At 37.6% G+C, this 16,534-nt stretch overlaps 2 protein-coding genes across 3 annotated transcripts; both read left to right on the forward strand.

Annotated features, from left to right (window-relative positions):
• Positions 1-8,907: 8,907 nt before the first annotated feature.
• Positions 8,908-13,498, forward strand: LOC104760673 (phosphatidate phosphatase PAH2). Of its 2 annotated transcripts, none has more exons than XM_010483634.3 (11): positions 8,908-10,221; positions 10,338-11,028; positions 11,135-11,649; positions 11,749-11,822; positions 11,902-11,986; positions 12,084-12,170; positions 12,255-12,327; positions 12,417-12,460; positions 12,542-12,670; positions 12,950-13,048; positions 13,137-13,498. In XM_010483634.3, exons 1-11 carry the CDS (start codon positions 9,790-9,792, stop codon positions 13,185-13,187), a joined length of 2,280 nt encoding a protein of 759 aa, XP_010481936.2. In that variant the 5' UTR covers positions 8,908-9,789; the 3' UTR covers positions 13,188-13,498. The 2 variants fall into 2 exon arrangements, with proteins under 2 accessions (XP_010481936.2, XP_010481935.2); XM_010483633.3 differs by having other exon boundaries at positions 8,916-10,221; positions 11,135-11,664.
• A 245-nt stretch (positions 13,499-13,743) lies between these two features.
• On the forward strand, positions 13,744-15,860 carry LOC104760674 (uncharacterized). The gene is made up of 3 exons (XM_010483635.3): positions 13,744-14,350; positions 14,449-14,634; positions 15,178-15,860. Exons 1-3 carry the CDS (start codon positions 13,925-13,927, stop codon positions 15,529-15,531), a joined length of 966 nt encoding a protein of 321 aa, XP_010481937.2. The 5' UTR covers positions 13,744-13,924; the 3' UTR covers positions 15,532-15,860.
• Positions 15,861-16,534: the final 674 nt, after the last annotated feature.

Raw genomic sequence — 16,534 nt, forward strand, 5'->3', positions numbered from 1 at the left:
ATCTGTTTGCGGATGACATGTGGTTGAGAATGATAGCTTGGTTCCGAGTTTAGCCCATAGCGTTCTCCAGAAGTGTCCTAGAAACTTAGTATCTCGGTCTGAAACGATTACTTGAGGTATTCCATGCAGACGTACTACTTCTCTGAAAAACAAGTTAGCTACAATAACAACATCATCCGTCTTGTGACTGGCAATGAAGTGAGCCATTTTGCTAAACCTGTCAACCACAACGAAAATCGAATCTCTACCATTTCTGGTTCGAGGTAAGCCAAGAACAAAATCCATAGAAATATGAGTCCAAGGTTGAGAAGGGATAGGGAGAGGAGTGTACAAGCCGTTGGGCTGTACTTTACCCTTGGCCATTTTGCAGATATGGCACCTAGAACAGACTTTCTCAACGTCTTTCTTCATTTGAGGCCAATAGAAGTGTTCTTGCAGTCCAAGTAGAGTCTTTGACACTCCGAAATGTCCAGCTAGTCCACCTCCGTGAGCTTCTCTAATCAACAGTTCCCTTATGGATCCTCTTGGTATGCACAATCGATCCTTATAAAATAGATATCCATCCTGCCTATAGTAGTTTTCAAAAGCAAACTTATGGCATTTGCCATAGTTCTCAGCAAAATCGATGTCAGTCTCATAAAATTCTACTATTTTATCAAAACCTTCAAGCTTAGAAGACAAGGTAGAAACGAGAGTGTACCTCATGGATAATGCATCTGCGACTACATTATCCTTACCTTTCCTGTATTTAACCGTGTAGGGAAAAGTCTCTATGAACTCCATCCATCTGGCATGTCTCTTGTTGAGCTTCTGTTGTCCTTTGAGATGCTTCAAGGACTCATGATCAGTATGAATAACGAACTCCTTTGGCCACAGGTAATGCTGCCACGTTTGAAGAGCCCGAACCAAGGCGTACAGCTCCTTGTCATATGTAGGATAGTTTAGCGTCGATCCTCCTAGCTTCTCACTGAAGTAAGCTATTGGCTTCCTATCCTGCATCAAAACAGCACCTATACCCACTCCGGAGGCATCACATTCAATCTCAAAAGTTTTCATAAAATCAGGAAGTAAGAGAATAGGGGTAGTGATAAGCTTCTCTTTTAAGGCTGAAAACGCCTTCTCTTGTGCTTCTTCCCATCTGAATCCTACATCCTTCTTGATAACTTCTGTAAGTGGCGCTGCAATAGTACTGAAGTCTTGAACAAATCGCCTGTAGAATCCTGCTAATCCATGAAAGCTCCTGACTTCTGCCACGTTTTTGGGTGTTGGCCACTCCTTAATAGCCTTTAACTTCTCATCGTCCACTCTAACTCCTTCTTTGTTGTAGATGAGGATGTCGTCGATGTACACAACCACGAAGACGCCAATGAAAGGTCTGAGAGCATGATTCATTAAACGCATGAAGGTACTAGGAGCATTGGTGAGACCAAACGGCATGACTAGCCATTCGTAGAGCCCTTGCTTGGTCTTGAAGGCTGTTTTCCATTCATCTCCTTCCTTCATTCTGTTCTGATGATACCCACTCTTCAAATCGATCTTTGAGAAGACTGTTGACCCACATAGCTCGTCCAGCATGTCATCTAATCTCGGGATCGGATGTCTGTACTTCACTGTGATATTGTTAATAGCTCTGCAGTCAACACACATCCTCCATGAACCATCTTTCTTTGGTACGAGCAAGACTGGTATTGCGCATGGACTGAGGCTCTCTTTGATGTGTCCCTTGTTCATCAACTCTTCTACTTGTTTCTGCAGCTCTTTAGTCTCTACAGGATTGGTTCTGTAAGCTGGCCTGTTCGGTAGAGCTGAACCTGGTACCAAATCGATCTGATGCCCTATCCCACGTATTGGAGGCAAGCCTGGAGGTATCTCTTCTGGAAATACATCCTTATACTCCTCTATAATCTCTATCATCTCGCGTGGAAGCTCTTCTGTTGGCTTGGTACTAGCGAATGTATCTTTGCAGACAAACATGAATGTGGTCATCTCTGGGTCAAATAGCTTATTGAACTCGCTGTGATTGATGTACAGGCTGTGAGACACTTTCTCTGTATCCTTGCGGTTCATGTGAAGCTGATCCTTGTAGATCTCGCTGGGTGTAAGTGGTAGAAGAGTGACCTTGCGTCCTTTGAACTCAAATGACTGCCTGTTGGTGTAGCCATCATGAAACACTTTTCTGTCAAACTGCCATGGTCTTCCTAAAAGAATATGACTGGACTTCATCGGAATCACATCACAAAGCAGCTCATCTTCATACTTCCCAATTGTGAGTTTCACTACCACTTGCTACGAAACTGTTAAAGCTCATTTGTTGTTCAACCACTGTAGCTGATAAGGTCTTGGATGTGAAGTGGTCTTGAGATTAAGCTTTTGTACCATCTCTTCACTAGCAACATTAGTACAACTACCACCATCAATGATCAAGGTGCAAACCTTGTCTTGAACCATACACCGGGTGTGGAAGAGATTCTCACGCTGCCCTCGATCATCTGGATGAGTCTGAACACTTAAAGCTCTGCGTGCTACTAACATCTCTCCCATGACTGCTGGTTCACCTTCTTCACCTAAATCAGACTCTGGTTCACTCTTTGAACTGTCTACAGGCAAAATCTCTCATCCTTCTTGAAGAAGAAACATCTTCTTGTTAGGACAATCTCTGGAATAATGCCCCATCCCTTGGCATTTGAAACACCTGATATGACTTGTAGAGGTGCTACTTTTGGGCTTGAAATCGATCTTAACTTCCTCTTTGACTGTGGCTGTCGCGGGTTTGCTGTCCTTGGTGAAGGCGGGTTTACTGAACTCTCTTGGCTTGGGAATGTTTGGCGTAAACGTTGACCTCACTCCCTTTCTCTTGATCTGTGATTCAATTAGCTCTGCCTTATGTACCATTTCTTGCACATCTTCATAGCTCTGCAGCTCTATCTTTTCTTGAATCTCTCTGTTCAAACCTCCAAGAAACCTAGACATAACCATGTCTTCACTTTCTCTCAGATCAGCCCTGATCATAAGCGTTTCCAGCTCCTGATAGTAGTCTCTTACAGACTTAGTGCCTTGAGTGAGACCCCTCGGCTTGTTAAGAATCTCTCTCTGGTAGTGTGTAGGCACAAACTTCTTTCTCATCTGCGTGACTAACTGTTCCCATGTAGTGATAGCAGGCTCTCTCTGTCGATGTCTAGTGAGTCCCAACTGCTCCCACCACAACAAAGCATAGCCATTGAATTCAGATATGGTTATCTTCACCTTGTTCAACTCATAGGTACCTTGAACTTGAAAGTTCGACTCCATCTTCCTTTCCCAGTCTAGATAAGTCTCTGGATCATTGGTACCATGGAACGAAGGATACTGAATCTTGAGATGATTTATCTGCTGCCTCAAAAGATCATAATCCCTACCGTGACCTCTGTTTCTGTTTCTCCTCATTGTCTCTTGGCTATGATCTGAGGCTTCCTCTTCTTCTGAATACTCTCTATCTGTATCAAAGTATATTCGATGCCCAGCTACTTGTTCAGCTCGTCGTGGGCGTGTAGGATCTCTACCAGTTCTTCGATGCTCTCTTTCTGTGCTTTGAGTGTTCCTTCTCTGATTGAAACAAGTCTCTCTTCCCCCAGTAGGTGACTTAGCTGTTCTGATCCGTGTATGTTTGGAAGAAGCTCCCACGTGTGCCTTTCCTTTAGCTAAGCGGAGAGCCTCATTAGGACTAGGCGGTTCTGAAGAACTCTGATCTGAAGCGCTAGTTGCTTGAGCTATATCTTTGATCTGCTTCTCAAACTTGTTACTGAGCTGCTCCATCTGTTGCTGGAACTGAGTAAACATTGTCTTGTTTGCTTCTGTTATTTGCTTCGCCATGGCTTGGTTCAAAGCTTCCATAGCTTCTGGAGAAAGCTCCATTGTACCTGCAAAATAAAGAAGAAAACTCGAAGTAAAACGTTCCTTGAGTGAAAGAATAAAATAAACTCTAAGACTCATAATCTAGACACAAACGAACAACAAAAAACAAATCCTAAAACTAAACAAGACTCACAACGAAAGCTAAAACAGCAGAGACTAACACAACAAAGAATTAAACAAATGAACAAAATCAAAACAACACAAAACGAGATTAGGGTTTAGAATCGCTCAGTCTTTGGCACATAGTTGGCTTTGATACCACATAATACAAACTCCCTAGGATGAAACTCTGATGGAGGCTGATGACAGGTAAGTGGCGACGTGAATTGATGGTGATGATGCACAAGTGGATTGCGAGTGACGGCATGTGATGTTTGAGAGAGAAAAGCAATGATTCGATGGTGAGAAGTGTTAGATGGTTATATAAATTCGAAAATAAAGTGAAGAGTTTCTTAATCACAAAGTGTTTAGAAACTCGGAATCATGAACGCATTCACGAGTTCGGATTGAGAGAAGAAAGATTCAACAATACTTGTTACATAAAACTTCTTCGCTACCAAACAAGGAGGCGTCACTTTTGGGTTTTATAATCAACCCTAAGGCTCGACACTCCAAACGACAGGAAGTTCAAAATAAAACAACAAGGCGTGTAAAGGAAATAAGAAAACAACGAAGCGTCTAAGTGATCTGTAGTAGTAAAGAAGTCACTTGTATTAGTACAAAAGTCATGGTGACTTATATATTATCCCCCATTGGTAATGACTTCTAGATAACTCGACGTAGTGATCCATTTGCCTCATTAAAAACCATACCGAAAAAATCCATTGGGACAAAACTCAGCTATGAGAAAAAGAGTACAAACTTCACACGTAAGTTATCTAGTTATCATTACCGGGTGAAGTCTTCAGGGTGGATATGTTGAAGACTTGGATCCTCGGTAGATTGAATGACCTGTCAGCTATGAGTTCATGAGCTTCCTTGGCCATCTCCTTAGCTCTTGAACGAGTGATCCTTCCCACGATCTCCGGTTTCTCTGCAGCTTCTGTCTCCTTGCTGGCCACAATCATATCAAGTGGTGTGATGTGTCTGTATTTTATAGGTTTTAACCATAGTTTTTAGGTTTGTTTTGAGTCTTTTATTGAGTCAAAAGTGTGCTTTTAAAGTATTTTATGAGTTTGTACAGGTTCTAGGTTGCTTTTGAAGGAATCTGAGTGTTTTGGGAATGAAAACAAGCATCTAGAACCATTTTGGTGAAGACTGATCGGACTAGCAAGCAGATGGAGCAAACACAGAAAAAGCATCCTAGATCGGTTGATCCACATTTTGGATCGACCGATCCCGTACCTGAAGCAACTTTTCATTTTTCGTTTTAAACCGATTTTTAGGGTTTTATTTTACTATTTAAGCATGAGGCACGACCTCTAGAAAGACACCTTTTATTATACGCAGCTTTTGAGTACTTGTAAGCTTTGGGGAGAAGATCTCTTATCCTTTCTAACCCTTTGGAGAAGAACATTGAACCCTTTTATTTCTCTTTGCAATTCAATTATGGTTTCTTCATCTTTGATTTGATGTACTTTTATTTCTATGTTTGAGTAGTTTCACTATTGGGTTTTGGGTTTCAAAAGGGGGTTTATGATTCTCTAAACTTAGGTTTCTTAGATTTGGGGATTGATCTTATTGTTCTTCATCTATTGTTGTTCTTATTGCTTAAGCTAGACTGATCACCTAGATTAAGATCTTAGGTTCAATTCATCGTGGCACTGAAAGTGTTGTTGAATTACTTGAAAGAAACATAGGTGAGCAAGGTGGACCTTAGCCAACGCAAGTTGAAGTTGAGGCACCTTGTGAACGAATCAAACTTGAGCTTTAATGCTTGCTTGTTCAGCTAGATCCAAACGGAAGTTTAGGTTCTAGTTATTTCTTTGCATAGTTAGTTATCGTTGCGGAAGTAGGTTAGCTTTATAATTGTGTTTTGAGTTTAAGAACGGTGTCTAATGCTTTCCCAATCTATCAACTAAATTTGTGATTATATCTCCCAACTGATTCCCTACGCCCAATATCTTTCTTTGATTTCAAAACCCTTATTTATTTTCTGTTTTTAATCGGTACTTGAAACACAAACTTTCTCTTTGCTTTAGCTATACTCGGTCTAAATAATTTCATAGTGTATCGTTTGGTCTCTGTGAATTCGACCCTGAAGTGTTACGATGACACCACTAGATCGTGGTTGAGTGCACATTAGGTTTTATTTGACACTAGATCATGGTGGTAAAGAGTAGAGGATGGTAGTGGTAGGGGGTGGGGATGGTGGTGATAGGGGGTGGGGATGGTGGTGGTGGTAGCATAGAGGTAAGAATAGTGGTTATGATAAGGGTAAAATAGTATATAGTATATAATTTTATAGAGTATATCACTTTTTAATGGTTAGAATAGTTAGTTATTGAATTATAGTTTTTTTGTTGGTTATAAAGTGTAACAAAAAATAAATTTTTATATTTTATGCATATTTATAATGACTAAAGGCTAAGTGAGCTCTCAAGCAATTATATTCTCCAAATTTGTATTAAATTTATATTTATATTATAATTTATATAAATAATGCATGTACTATGAATGAATTATCAATGGAGTAATTGATGTTTAGTGATGCAAAGGGTTTTTTTTCTCTTTCAAATAAGTTCACCAACCTTTCTCGGCAGTCTTAAATATGATTTTTTCTCCACAATTACGGATTTTTTATTTTTTTGTAAATACAATTTTCTGTAAAATAAATTATTTTTATATATTACACGCTACTTAATTCAATTTTCTCAGTAAACATGATTTTCTGTAAAACACGTTATTTTTCTACAATTAACATATCATTATGTTCGATATAATCTGTTAATTTTGTGTATTATGCCTTTTTTTTCTTAAATCTCACGAATATCATTTTGATTTCGAGAAACAAAAATAGTTCGTATCTTTGAAACTTGACAATTACAATGAACATAACTTATCTCTATTCTCTAATTCTTGTTGATAATGGATGAAAGTAAATGTAATATTGCGTTTAAAAACAGAACAAAAACACACATGTCCATACCTATTTTGGTTACCATATCTGAGCTGGGTACAAAATCATGCTCATCAATTTTCACTTATCAGTGCTTTTCTATTATATGTTCTATGTAATTATGACAAGTTTGGATGGCCACCGATTGATATTTTCAATGGGTTGAGCCCACCTAGATAATCTCCTATATATTAAAAGAGAAGCATTATCGAGAAAAAGCTGACGTGTCGTCGCCAGAGAGCTCCGTAGCCAATTTATTATTCACTTTTAGTATTCTATAAAATTATATAAAATTGTCACTGCTATATATATATATATTTTTTTTTTTTTCAACAGCCAGTGCTATTCAATTTATTTATATCCACAATATTTTGCTCCTATAAATTCTAAAATTGGTAAATATTATTTAAAAATTGATAAATATTACCCCCTACATATTTTCAAAATCAAATTAATTTCACTATGTATTGTAATATAATAATATAACTATATTATGAGATGTAAAAAATATATATATGTTACCTTTCTAATAATTTTATAAAGCTCTAATGGTGAAAAAATCGAAAATCATTTGAAACTGGCTCAATACTTATTCTTTTGCTAAAAACAATAACTATATTTGCCCAAAAGAACATATGATCACCAACTGAAATGAAATGAATATATACTTTAATTTGGATAACTATGTAGTTAAACATTATATATATATATATGTAGTTATAGTGTTTTTACAGAATCTTAAAATTTATAAAATACAGTCCAATAAAAATGAAAACAAGTAATAATATTATACCAATAGCTGAGATATATTAGGATCTAATGACCAAAGAATTCAAGCAGAACATATGCGGACATACTATTTACTAATGTGAATTACGGGAAATTGGGTTTTTTTCGGGTCAAAAAAATTTAAACGTTGCAATCAGACATATTAGACGGGTTTGATCACTTGACAATTATATTTTTTTTTTAAATCATGCAAAAAATAACTTCGCACGTACGTGCGGGTCCGAACCTAGTGTAATATAAAATACAAAAGACTCCCAATGACTAAGGTAAACCGTAATCCAAAGTATGTTCAAATCCAAATTACCAATTGCTCCGACTAGGAAGAACATACATTCGACTTCAAAGCATAGCAATATATTTGTAGGCTGTAATCAACCTTTCAGATTTACATTAACCATCACTAATGTCAAGTTGGCTAAAAGATAGTTTTGAATCAACAAGAATGGCTGGAGATTTCTGTGGAAGCTCAAAGACACTTATACTAGCCAATATTGAGTTAAAACCCATGGCTAGTTGATCATGTCAAGTCAAAGCCCATGGAGATACAAATTAATTACTCATTTTATTACCTTTGGTCCATTGCTAAATTAAATTGATGTTATTTTCTGTTCGTGATGTACTATTTGATGCATTTTTTTGCTGTGTTCATTACATAAATTAGATTAAGATTACAAAGTAACTTGGATAGTATGTTTTTAAGTTAAGTCTAACGATTGACGATCCAACTGTCAGAATGTGACAGCCGAAACCAACACAAAATTGTCAACTAGTTAAGAGAACCTTGGTTCTAAATATGCTAAATTTCGCTAGAAGAAAAAAATAGCAAAAGCTATTGGAAATTTGGAATGCATGCATAGATCTCCTCTTTCTATCTAACCTATTAGAATAAAATAGTCTTACAGCTTCTCAACTTATGTATCAAAATCAAATGCTACTAGAACCTGATAAATTTAGCATAAAAAAAAATTAATAAAAAAAGCATGTCTTAAATCTTTTTACTCAACTTAATAAAAAATTTGGATACTCATTTTAGATGATTCAAAATCAAAACTCCCCCCAAAATCCAATGTTTATAGATTGTACTAATTTAAATATATCAAATTTTGGCTAAATACATTGTCACATAATCTCAACATTAACTATTGTAATAACAACTGTATTTTTCTTTTGGGTCAACAATGTTTTGTTTCTTAATAATAAAATTGACTTAGGAAGAAGAAGAAGGGTGTCGAATTGGATCACTACGAAAGGAACCCCACCGAAACAAATAATGTCCGGCGGCAAGAATTAATGAATGAATGATCAATCTTGTTGTTGTTGGTCTGTCTCTCCTCTCCATCTTTCTTACAGAAGAATATACCTTTTTTGCTTCTTCCTTAAAAAAAAAGAAACCCATTCTCTTTCTTCTCTTCTCTTCTCTGTTCAAAGTTTTGATTTTTACAGCATGATTGATCGATCCGTATCATAAAAGTTTCCAAATTTGTGTTCAAGATCGTGTATTCCGTTGACTTCTCGATCTGGGTTTGTCGAATGAATGCCGTCGGTAGGATCGGAAGCTACATCTACCGTGGCGTAGGTACGGTTTCAGGTCCGTTTCATCCATTTGGTGGTGCGATCGACATTATCGTCGTCGAACAACCTGATGGGACGTTCAAATCGTCTCCTTGGTATGTCCGATTCGGGAAATTTCAAGGGGTTTTGAAGAATAGGAGGAATTTGATCAAGATCGATGTCAATGGTGTTGATTCAGGTTTCAATATGTATTTGGCTCATACAGGTCAAGCTTATTTCCTTAGAGAAGTTGAAGATGTTGTTGGTGAATCTGAGAGTGGTGAGGTTTATACTTTGTCTTCTGGTGATGAGGCTGAGACGACGTCCAAGAGTAGTGATGATGTTGTTGTTGATAAGCGTAAGATTCCTTTGAAGTCTAAGAGTTGTAACTATGATTCTGCTAGTCCTCGTAGTGGTAATGCCAAGATTGTTGGCAAGCCTGGATTTTGGGGTTTGTGTTTGGTGGGAGATCTGTTAGTCAAGATAGTGGTGTTACTTCCATGGAGAGAGCTGAGATCGCTGCTGATCTGTTGGAGGTTAAGTGGTCTACTAATATCGATACGCGTAAGTCTTTCAAAGGTAAATCTTCTGATTCTTTGGATGGAAAAGGCAATGGTGAGACTGGTACTAGTGGCAAATCTTGTGTTGTGGATGGAATAAATGAGGGTAACTCGGAAATTTTAGTTGATAGCGATTCGATATTGGAGACTCCTCTTGTTGCATCTCCTACATTGCGGTTTCTTGATGAGAAAGAGCAGAATTTTCGTGAAAGCACTAATGTTGAAGATTATTGTGAAGAGAATGCGTCAACAAGTGCAGTTGTTGTTGAAAATGGTTTATGTGAATCATCGAGTATGGTGTTCTCTATTACTAGTGAAGGGAGTGGAAACGTAGATATCTTTGTCGAACCAAGAACCGAGACGCTTGCACAGGTTAGCTACTACTTTTAATTAATCTCATTTCTTTGCAATGCTAGAAGAATAGCTTTTGGAAGTTAATTAAGATAATGCATGAGGCTCATGTATTGTATAAATTGTATCTCCACTAGGATTCTGTTACTGGATGCGATCTGGATTCTAAGCAAGAACTATTAGGTGCTCCTGAATCTGTGGAAAATGTCACACTGGGTTCAGCTGACCAAGCGGATTTGCAGAGCATTGGCACTTCTCAAGAAGGAAGCAGCACTGGCTCCCCCGTTCAAGATGAAAATAAAAGCACCGTGGAAGATAAGCCTTTTTCTGTAGGAAATTTGAAAAAGTCTCAGTCAACAAGTGGAGAAAGCATCCTGCAAACAGAGAGAGAGGATGAACAGTTTTCCTTTAGCGATCTCGACGAATGTAAACCTGGTCGGAGTAGTTCTGGAGGGTCAAGTTTGCCGGATACTGTAAAAGTTGATGGGAAAGAAAGTTATGTGGAAAATAAAATTGGTCCGGAAAATGGCGTGGAGAACTCAAAAGGCTTGTCAGAGCCGATTAACATAGAGAGAAAAAAGGATATCGCTACAGATGAGATGGAGCGGTTGGTAGGATCATTACCGATTATGCGGCTTGACAACAACGATGATATGGGAGATTGTGCTTCTCAGCCTGTGAGCCAGTCATATGACCCATGTTTTAAAACATCAAAGTTAGATTTAGGAGAAAATGAGTCGAGCTCTGGGGGTTTAGATGCAGAAAAAGTTGCTGAGGGTGGCCCAAACTTAAAGGCGTTCAAACATGTTATTGCTAATCCTCAAGTAGGTAAGAAAATATAACTTGTTAACCGTCTTATTTTTCACTCTGATGAAATTGTTTGATTGTTATGAATTATAATGCTAACGTCTAACTTTGTCATCTCCACTCTCAGTCGAGCTCTCTCTGTGCAAGCACTTGTTAAGTGAAGGAATGGGAGCAGAAGCGGCTTCCCAGGCCTTCAATTCCGAGAAACTGGATATAGAAAAGTTTGCTTCTTTGGGCCCATCGATTTTGGAAAATGATAAGCTGATTGTGAAGATTGGTGGCTGCTATTTTCCATGGGATGCCGCAGCTCCTATTATCTTAGGAGTGGTTTCATTTGGGACTGCACAAGTATTTGAACCCAAGGGCATGATAGCTGTTGACCAGAATGAGAAACCTGGTGATGGCTTAGCTCAGGACAGTGGAAGCTGGAAGATTTGGCCTTTCTCTCTCAGAAGATCAAGAAACGATACTGAGGCTTCTTCTTCCGGGGACGCAGCTGTAACTGAGGAGAAACAAGAGAAGTCGTCACCAATACCAGTGATAAAGACGGTTAGGGCACTAACTCCAACTTCTGAGCAATTGGCTTCGCTAGATCTGAAAGAAGGAATGAATACCGTGACTTTTACGTTCTCCACCAATATTGTGGGTACCCAACAGGTCATTCTTTTCCTTTAGTACGATATGTTTGTCATATTAACGGAGAAGATTATTTACGGTGTTCAAAACTCTATAAATTAACAGGTAGACGCAAGGATTTACTTATGGAAATGGAATGCTCGCATAGTTGTTTCAGATGTAGATGGTACCATCACAAGGTAAAGACACCTATAGTTTTTCTATTATGTTTGCAAATTTCCATATTTTCTCTGATATTTTTCCTTTTGTTTGTCGTAGATCGGATGTCTTAGGCCAGTTTATGCCTTTGGTTGGTATAGATTGGTCACAAACAGGTGTTACACATTTGTTTTCGGCTGTAAAGGTCTGTTATCTGTGCTTTACTTGTAATTATCTTTAAAAAATGATTACAAGCAACGTACAAAGGCAAAGATTCATTTTCTCTCCTTACATTTCTACAGGAAAATGGCTATCAGTTGATATTTTTAAGTGCACGTGCGATTTCACAAGCCTCAGTTACAAGACAATTTCTAATTAATCTCAAGCAGGTAACTAAACACGATGCATTCCAACTGTTCTAGAAATCGAAAAATCTACGGTACTCTTGTTAATCTTAGTAAGCAAATTACCAGGACGGAAAAGCATTGCCGGATGGGCCTGTTGTCATCTCTCCTGACGGTCTCTTCCCTTCGTTGTTTCGGGAAGGTAATGCGTTTCCTCTGCAACATATGCTCATGATTTTTTGATCTTATATGACTTCCTTCTTACTCTTGAACTTCTTTTTTTCTCTCCAGTAATTAGAAGAGCACCTCATGAATTCAAGATTGCTTGCCTAGAGGTTTGTTCTATTCGGTTTCTATATCTGTTGAACTCTCATGCACTCTCAAATACGTGTAACGCTGTTTTACAAAATTTACAGGAAATAAGGGGCTTGTTTCCTCCTGAACACAACCCATTCTATGCTGGTTTTGGAAACAGAGACACGGATGAGATTAGCTACCTTAAAGTTGGAATCCCCCGTGGGAAGATCTTCATTATTAACCCGAAGGTACATATTCTTAAAATGGGACATACATTAGCAAAAATATGAAGATGATTTAGCAGCATATGGTGGAACAAACTATGCTCTTAGGCTGCAAGGACTCAACTGTTTGTTTGTGTTTGCATCTGTGTTTGCATGTTATACTAGGTTTTTGTTTTTTCAAAGGAAACCATAAGTTATAGTAAGTTTGCATTTGTTCTTCCAAAATGCAAAAGAGCTCATGTGTTTGCAAACGCAAAGTTTGGCCTTTTTAGCAAATTGTAACCTTGCTTGTGAGAATTGCAGGGAGAAGTAGCTGTGAATCGTAGGATTGATACAAGATCATACACGAATCTTCATGCTCTTGTCAACGGAATGTTCCCAGCTACGACCTCTTCAGAACCGGTATAGATATATGTCGAGCTTTAGTTTGTTTACTTCATCAAAAGATGTTTACACTGCAGCAGATTCTTATTTAAGTTTAATAAAACAGGAGGATTTCAACACATGGAACTTCTGGAAACTACCTCCTCCAAGTATGTGATGATGATGATGATGATGAACTGTCTTGAAGAAAATGCAGATTAGTTGATAGAGATAACAACAATTGGTGGCTAGCCTGGTGTAATGTTTTTCTTTTATCTACAAAGTAATTTTTGCTTCTTTGTTTTTTTCTGATCACACTGGTTTCATATCAGAGGTTACGATGTATGCTTAGTTATATTTGTATATATTAATATATATATATATATATATATATATATATATATATATATTAAAAATGTTGGAAAATGTTGAACTAAACATTTGAAATTTACGAGGAATCATAATTATAGATGAACAACACATAATAAATAGTTTTGTCTTTGTCACTATCTTGACTGCACTAAAAGATATGGTTGGTAAAAGTTTTGTTGAGTTGCATTGCTTTTGGCGGAAACCAATGAACTTGTCTCACTCAGAAGTTGATTTAGCTAACGCCAATAGAAAAACTATGCTTATGAGTTTTGGAATTGATATATATACTACTCCTACAGTGAAAAATTTGCTTAATTCAAATATTTTGCTATAAGTTACTCAAATTTTGATTATGACAAAATAATATACGACCATGATGCTCTAACCCGGTGTTACAATAATTTACAAACCAGTGGGCAATTTGGCCCTAGAATCCACTCATTATTTACTAATCATTCAATATATAAATACACACACATCATCATCACATAACAAAGCCTTCTCATCTTCTTCTGCTTCTTCATCTTCCATTTGAATCTCAAGATGCACGCCAAGACCGACTCGGAGGTGACAAGCCTCTCGGCTTCATCTCCGACTAGATCTCCCCGTCGTCCAGCCTACTTCGTCCAATCTCCGTCACGTGACTCTCACGATGGAGAGAAGACAGCAACATCATTCCACTCAACACCTGTACTCACCAGCCCGATGGGATCTCCACCGCATTCTCACTCTTCATCGAGCCGCTTCTCCAAGATCAACGGCTCTAAACGCAAGGGTCACGCTGGAGAAAAACAGTTTGCTAGGATTGAAGAAGAAGGTCTTCTTGATGATGGAGACAGACAACAAGAAGCTTTGCCTCGTCGATGCTATGTCTTAGCCTTCATTGTTGGGTTCTCTTTGCTCTTTGCTTTCTTCTCTTTGATTCTTTATGCTGCTGCTAAACCTCAGAAACCTAAGATCTCTGTTAAGGTTAGTTAAAGATCTACAGTTGACTTAGTAGATCGAGATCAGATCGGATATGTTCAGATCTAGAGTGGTGTTTAAGTTTGTGGAATTGAATTTTGCAGAGTATAACGTTCGAGCAACTTAAGGTTCAAGCTGGACAAGATGCTGGAGGTATAGGAACTGATATGATCACGATGAACGCGACGCTGAGAATGTTGTACCGTAACACTGGTACTTTCTTTGGTGTTCATGTCACGTCTTCTCCTATTGATCTTAGTTTCTCTCAGATCACTATTGGTTCTGGCACTGTAAGTTCAAAATCTAAAAACTCCTTTAAAATGTGTTTGTTTAATACATGTTCATCAATGTTGGTCTTGTTGCTATCACCAGATGCTCTTTGTTCTTTTTTTTTGGTTTTTAAAAATGTATAACCGAACTTGTTTTTGGTTTGGTTTGTGAAAAGTTTTGGGTCGGTCGAGTTTTTGGTTTGTCTTAGATCAATGTTGTCGGTGGCGATGATTGTCACATGGGGTTGATCAGGTGTGCACTATTAGGTAGTTTTATTTGTGCGTTTAAAATATGTATAACCGACAAAAATCGGATTTTGCTTGGATCATTTCGGTTTGGCTTTTGATAAAAATATTTAAAAATGTACATATTTTTAGTATAATAAAAATGTTTTTGTTGGTATGTGTTTAAAAGTATTGAAAAGTATGATCTAATGTGGTTGGGACTAAGTTCATTCTTGCTTTATTTTACATAAACATGTTCTTACCGTTTGGTCTTACAATAGTATAAAGTTTTGATTACCTACCTCCAATTTTGACCTTTATTCTTGTTTATTTTTGTAGATTAAAAAATTTTATCAGTCAAGAAAAAGCCAAAGAACAGTGGTGGTGAATGTACTTGGAGACAAAACTCCTCTCTATGGAAGTGGCTCAACCTTAGTCCCACCATCACCTCCTGCACCAATTCCAACAAAACCCAAGAGGAAGAAAGGACCCATCGTGATCATCGAACCACCAGCGCCTCCTGCTCCAGTACCTATGAGGCTTAACTTCACCGTTAGATCTCGGGCTTACGTCTTGGGGAAGTTAGTTCAACCCAAGTTCTACAAGAGAATCGTGTGTTTGATTAATTTCGAACACAAGAAACTCAGCAAACATATTCCACTAACGAATAATTGCACTGTCACATCTATTTAAAAGAAGAAAAAATATACACATGAAAGTGCGAGCAACGTCGTATGGGGTAGTGTCCTTATACATGTGACAAGGTAGTGCGTTCCCGGCCTATACAAAGAAGATGAAGCATCATCAGTGGGTTTTATAAATCTAGACCCATTCGATGTCCGGATTTAAAGTTTTATAAATTAAATTAAATTTAATAAAATATATTAAAATATGTTGTATGTTATTTATAAATTTTATTTTTGTTATAATACACTGATTTATATATATTTACAAATCTTTTATGTATGTTACTATTAAAAGTGTATTTTTTACACCTAAATATACTCTATGTTACAAATGTATACTTTATCACCACCTAGATATTGTCTATATAAACACATTAAGCCAACTATTTTACTTTCACTTCTGCATAGTTTTTAATTACTAAATTGTTGACTCAAAAAACATTTTCAATAAAAAATATATTACATAATATAGTTATCAATGATGTATCATCACAATAATGTATGACCACCATGGATAAAACCTCGGCTCTGCCCTCATCCCTAATGGAGAGAACCTTGTGTCCAACCTCCTCCACCATGGAGAGAACTTTAGATTCCCCTTCCCTCAAGAGGAGATAACCTTGCGTCCAACCTCCTCCACATTCCTCTCTTGCGCAGATAACCTTGTGTCCAACCTTCTCTACCATAGAGAGAGCCTCGTCTCTGCCCTCTTCCTATGTGGAGAGAACATGTTCACATATTTTTGTTTCTCAAAATAGCTTGCTCCGACAACAAATGAAATTAAAAACCTTTTTCTAGCGTCACAAAATCTTTTGATAGTAACTAATGTTAAATTTCCCAATGTATTTGTGATAGTAACTATACCAAAGTGAAAGTAAAATAGTTAGCTTAGTATGTTTATATATTATATAATATACTAATCAATGATGTATCATCACAATAATGTATGACCGCCATGGAAAAAACCTCGGCTCCGCCCTCATCCCCTATGGAGAGAACCTTGCGTCCAA

Source organism: Camelina sativa, chromosome 18 (assembly GCF_030686135.1).
Source record: "Camelina sativa cultivar CO46 ecotype springtype chromosome 18, ASM3068613v1".
NCBI classification, from domain to species: domain Eukaryota; kingdom Viridiplantae; phylum Streptophyta; class Magnoliopsida; order Brassicales; family Brassicaceae; genus Camelina; species Camelina sativa.

Excerpts from the sequence above, each read along its gene's own strand:
- LOC104760674 (XM_010483635.3), top strand. The coding sequence starts at position 13,925 with ATGCACGCCAAGACCGACTCGGAGGTGACAAGCCTCTCGGCTTCATCT. Across the intron at positions 14,351-14,448 it reads AACCTAAGATCTCTGTTAAG|AGTATAACGTTCGAGCAACT; the intron begins GTTAGTTAAAGA and ends TGAATTTTGCAG. Across the intron at positions 14,635-15,177 it reads TCACTATTGGTTCTGGCACT|ATTAAAAAATTTTATCAGTC; the intron begins GTAAGTTCAAAA and ends TTATTTTTGTAG.
- LOC104760673 (XM_010483633.3), top strand. The coding sequence starts at position 9,790 with ATGGAGAGAGCTGAGATCGCTGCTGATCTGTTGGAGGTTAAGTGGTCT. Across the intron at positions 11,665-11,748 it reads ATATTGTGGGTACCCAACAG|GTAGACGCAAGGATTTACTT; the intron begins GTCATTCTTTTC and ends ATAAATTAACAG. Across the intron at positions 12,328-12,416 it reads CCCTTCGTTGTTTCGGGAAG|TAATTAGAAGAGCACCTCAT; the intron begins GTAATGCGTTTC and ends TTTTCTCTCCAG.